Source organism: Parus major, chromosome 5, assembly GCF_001522545.3.
Source record: "Parus major isolate Abel chromosome 5, Parus_major1.1, whole genome shotgun sequence".
NCBI classification, from domain to species: Eukaryota; Metazoa; Chordata; class Aves; order Passeriformes; family Paridae; genus Parus; species Parus major.
This window is the reverse complement of record NC_031774.1, coordinates 54,438,669-54,443,834: the sequence shown is the minus strand read 5'-3', so window position 1 is coordinate 54,443,834 and position 5,166 is coordinate 54,438,669. Positions and strand designations below refer to the sequence as shown.

The following is a 5,166-nucleotide window of genomic DNA, read 5'->3' as shown; positions in this document are numbered from 1 at the left end:
TGCCGCAGTACCAGGCCAGGCTGGCCTGGCTGTGATGTCTCTGGTACAAGTGACATCACAAGGGAGCAGCAAGCAAGTACTGCCCCAGGCCAGCCCAGACAAGCACCATGTGGACATACATGACCAGGTGCTGCACTGGATGAGGGTGAGACCACAAACACAGCCACCCAAAAGAGTGCTTCCCAGCCTGCATCCAGGGCTCAGCCCCTTCCAGGCACACCTTGCAAAGGGCACTGTGCTACCACTGGGACTGGGTGCAGGCTTTGCTGCCTGCCAGCTGCTTAGCCCCTTCTCCTTCCTGCCCACTGTTTCCCACCCCTTCTTCCCTTACTGCCAGCTCCCTTAATTTCTCTGTTCTTCCTTCCCTCCCTTCTCAACCCCACTGCACTCCTTTCCCTTCTCTTACAGGCTATAATGGTCATACTACTCCTCTTCTGGTTTGTGCAATGGATCTGCTATTATATCAAAGTGTACCTGGATAAGGATCTCAACCAGAGGACTGGGACGCTGAAGGAGCTTGTCTGCAGGACTGTGGAGCAGTGTCTCAGGTCCTGGGGAGCCATGTTCTGGGCTGCCTTGCAGCAATGGCTGTTCTGGGCCATTGCTGGAACCCTGGTGCTGCTCTTGGCACACCGCTGGAGGCTCAGGGAAAGGATCTCTGTGGTGGACAACAGGAGGGAGTCAGACAGAGAAGAAAGTGAGGAAGAACTTCCTACTGAGAAGAGTATGATCTGGATCATTTCAAGACACTACCAGTTGTCAGTGCCAAAGCTGGCCTCCGGGAGACGGGTGGCACAAGAGCTGCTGAGTGACCTTCTCCAAGTCTCCCACAGTCTCTTTTCAGACAGCTTCTTCCCAGTGCTGCAACCAGCCATTGGGGTGGGCAGTGCTTTTGAAGGATGGAGTCACCATAAGGAGGAGGATGTTGTCTACTGCATGTTTGTGCCCCTGAAGCCGCCCCATGGGCATGCCTTCCTCCTGGAACCAGACACCATGGGGGAGATGTCACAGAGAAACATGCGCATCCGCGTGGAGCTGGTGTGCACCTGCACCAGAAAACAGCCTGACAGGAACATGCTGTGCTTCCTCCACCACTCTGAGGAGAAGCTGAAGAGAAATCAGATGGCCAGCCTTCTACATACTCTCTGTACTGGCCCTTTCCTAGATGGGGAGAAAATTGCCCTCTGGTTCCAGACATTTGTGATCTCGGCCTGGTCAATGTTGCCTCAGTCCTGTCACTACAGCATGAAGGTGCTTCCCTCCTGCCGCTCCTGCAAGGTGAAGCTGATGAAAGCCTCTGGGAGAAGCTTTATTGTGGAGATAATATTTAGTGTGCAGCAAGGTGAATCGGATATCTTCCTGAGTAGCCAGCCTACAGAGGCCCAATTCCCTCCGAGCACGACATGGCTGGAGAGCTATGCAGTGGCAGAGGCAAAGTTCTTCAGGCAGGTTGCCATGCAGGCCCCACCCCACAGCTGCCACCTCAAATGCCTGCGGCTCTGTGCTCGCGTTCTGGAGGATTCAGGCCTTTCTATCTATGCCTTGAAAACCTCAGTCATGCACCTCCTGACCTTGATCCCTCTGTCAGAATGGCAGCACAAATATTTCCTGATGCGGGTGGATGACACCTTGAACTACCTGCGCTGTTGCCTAGAGGAGGCACGCCTCAAGCATTTCTTCTTTGGCAATGAGGATATGCCTGAGGAGATCTCCTTGCCCCCAGCTTTCCAAGAGGCACAGCCACTAAACCTCTTCCAGGACCTGGCACAAAATCCAGCTGCCCAGACTGAGGCATTGAATAAGTTTTATAAGTTTGAACGTGACCTCTTCTTTGGGTTTTGAATGAGACAACTGTAGAATCACAGAATCATGGAATTGTAGAACTGTAGAAGAGTAGAATCATTAGATCTCTAGGAAAATACTTCCATGTAATTCTAACCATATTTTGACTTCCTGGGACCTTTGGTTGATGCAAAGTTTACAACAAATAGTGTGTTTGAACAAACACTGTATCTCTGAGCATCTGTCCATCAGCTTGGCATGGAATGCGACTGCTCAGGTACCTCAAAGTTGGAGATTATTTGGTAGAAGACCTGAAGTGGTGGGCCCTGGTTTCTCTGATTCCCTGCCTATGGCTCCCCCACTGTCACTGCTCCTACACTGGGGAAATAAGAAGAACTGGTCACCCTCCACAGCTGTGCTCACTGCCAAGTGGCATTTCAACGTTGCTGCCCTCCAGCTGCTTCTGCAGATGCCACTTTTGAGAGAGTCCATTCCTCCTGTGAGCTTTACTGGGTACAAATATGGCAATAAATGATATATTGGAGCAAACACAGTGTGTGAATCTCCCTACATCACTTTGTCAAGGAGCACTGGTATAGAGCACTGGTATAGAGCAGTAGCTGCTCAGCTGCTGCAGGGTCAGGGAGAGTCAGGCAGAAGAGCTGCCAGGTGGGCTCGGTATAGCCCTTGAGGACAGAGTGGGCTGTCTGGTTGCAGGATTCCCTGTTGTTTTGGGTTAATCCCAGTAGGCAGTTTGGCATCAAACAACAATTTAACAATTTAAGAGTTGAAAGCAAGTAAATTAGAAGAATTTCTAAGAATGAAGAGTTAAAAACAAATAAGAACAAGTGATGCACAATTCAGTTGATTAGCACATGCTGACCAATGCCAGACCCTTTCCTGAACATTGATTGGCTCCTCTTCCAGGTAACTCCCCCATTTTATATACTGGCCATCATGGCCTATGGGATATCCCTCTGCCCAGTTTGGGCCACCTGTCCTAACTGTGCTCCTCCCTCCCAGCTTTTTGGATTTGTGGTTTTAGTATCTCCTCACTGGCAGAGCACAGGGCACAAGAAAGTCCTTGATTTTGGATAAACTGGACTGTTAGCACCAACCAGATCATCAGTGTGTTACCAGCATCACTGTCATACTGAATCCAAAACACAGCACTGGAGCAGCTACTGACAAGAAATTAACTGTATGCTGTATGCTGAAACCAGAACAATATCCACTTTTTAACCCATAGCATTTATGTCCCACACAACGATGGAATGGCCCCAGAGACTCCCTTCACAAAGCAGGACAAAGCTCCCCTGAAACACTGGTGAACATAAAATTGGATGATGTGAATTCCTGGATGTTTTTCTCCCTTGGTGCTGATCTCTGTGCTTGTGGGGGTGCTCTGGGGGCCTTTGTGACACCCCTTGGTGTAGGGTACAGAGAAGGCCTTGGGGGTTCTTGTGGATGAAAAGCTGCCCATGAGCCAATAGTGTGCACTCACAACCCAGAAAGCCAGTGAAATCCTGGGCTGCCTCCAAAGAAACATGAGCAGTAGGCTGAGGGAGATGCTTCAGCCCTGAGGAGGCCCTGCCTGGAGCCCTGCATCCTGGCCTGGGCTCCTCAGCACAAGAAAGATGTGGAGCTGTTGTAGCAGACCAGAGGAAGCCATAGAGATGATGAGAGGGCTGGAGCACCTGTTCTGTCTACATAGGCTGAGAGAGCAGAGGCTCTTCTTCCTGGAGAAGAGAAGGCTTCAGGGAAACCTCACTGCAGCCTTCCAGTACTTGAAAGGGAGCTTATAAAAGAACAAGAGAAAGAGACTTTTTATATGGTCAGAATAGTGATAGAACAAGGCTGAACAGTTTTGTACTAAAAGAGGAAATTTAGATTGCATGTTTGCTATAATTTCTATGTCCCCTGCTTCCCTGTCACCGCTATCCACCCAGCAGCAGCCAGGGAGACAGGGGAGATAGTTTAGCTTAGCAAAGAAGAACATAAAAACAAGGCCCTTTCCCTTAGCTGAGATGGCAGCTGAAGGTTTATTTCCTTGGGTTCCTATGGAGTGAGGAGCAGGAGGGAAAGAGGAAGAGGTAAGCACCCCTTTTTGAAGGCAGGGGGAAGAGGGTGGGTTACACTTACACAACCAATAAGGAGAACTGGGGAGAAAGAGATAAGGGGAAGAAACTTAAAATTCTACATTTTTGGGAGTACATACTTTGGGTCATACCATTTTTCCTAACTGCATTACAACACATGTTAGGAAGAAGCTTTTTACTGTGATGCTGCTGAGGGCCTGGCACAGGTTGCCCAGAGCAGCTTTGGCTGCCCCATCCCTGGGAAAGTTCAAGGCCAGCCAGGCTGGATGGGGCTCTGAGCAAGAGCTCAAGGTGATCTGGTGGAAGGTGTCCCTGCCCATGGCAGGGGGCTTGGAGCTCTAGATGAGCTTTAAGATCCCTTCCCACCCCAGCCATTCCAGGATTCTGTGATCTTGGGTGTCTTTGGACATTGGCCTGAAGCAGGAGCAGGAGGGGAGCCTGTTGCTGTGGGGATCAGCATCCTGGGGCAGCTGGTGTGGGGGTACCAAGGGCTGCCTGTGCACAGCTGGGCATAGCCAAGCTGGGGAAGGCTCTGGAACACAAATCTGAGGGAGCTGGGGGTGTGTAGCCTGGAGGAAAGGAGGCTCTGGGGGGAACCTCATTGCTGTTGACAACTCTCTGAAAGGTGGTAGCAAGGAAAGGGTGGGCCCTTTCTCCCAAGTAACAAGTTACAGGACAAGAGGAAATGGCCTCAAATTGCATGGGGGGGTGATTTAGGTGAGATATTTGGGAAAGGTTTCTTCCCAGAAAGGGCTGTCAAGCATAGGAACAGGCATTCCAGGGATGTGGTGGAGTCACCATCCCTGGAAATGTGTCAGAAATGCTTCAAGTGCCTGGATGTAGCACTTGAGGACATTGGTGACAAGGTGATGGTGCTGTGTTAGTGGTTGAACTTGGTGATCTTAAAGGTCTTTTCCAACCTTAACAACTCCATGATTTAGGTACTGTTCTCGTCAAAGGAACCATCACTATATATTAAAATACATTCACACACACATACTGTATGTGATAATCTCTGACTGCTCAACATACTTACAGCATTTCCTCTTGCTTGGGGCAAAGCAGTTTGCAGGGAAGTTACTTTTCCCCTATGCATCTTCCTGTACCAGGTGGGCACTGGAGCAATCAGACTTTTTGCCATAACATCTGATGTCCTCTCTCGATGGGATGGTACGCTGATGCTGTCTTCCATTTCCAGAGCCCTCTGCACACCACTGTTAAAACAATTACACAGATCTTTTTTAATTCCTGCTGAGGAACTGCATAGAGGTCTCAAACTATGCTC

At 49.8% G+C, this 5,166-nt stretch overlaps 1 protein-coding gene across 1 annotated transcript; it reads left to right on the top strand.

Annotated features, from left to right (window-relative positions):
- Positions 1–414: 414 nt before the first annotated feature.
- On the top strand, positions 415–2,160 carry LOC107205439 (inositol 1,4,5-trisphosphate receptor-interacting protein-like 1). Its single transcript, XM_015629762.2, has one exon. The coding sequence runs from the start codon at positions 415–417 to the stop codon at positions 1,840–1,842; it is 1,428 nt and encodes a 475-aa protein (XP_015485248.1). The 3' UTR covers positions 1,843–2,160.
- Positions 2,161–5,166: the final 3,006 nt, after the last annotated feature.

Bases quoted from the DNA above. Each gene is read 5' to 3' on its own strand.
- LOC107205439 (XM_015629762.2), top strand. From the start codon at position 415: ATGGTCATACTACTCCTCTTCTGGTTTGTGCAATGGATCTGCTATTAT.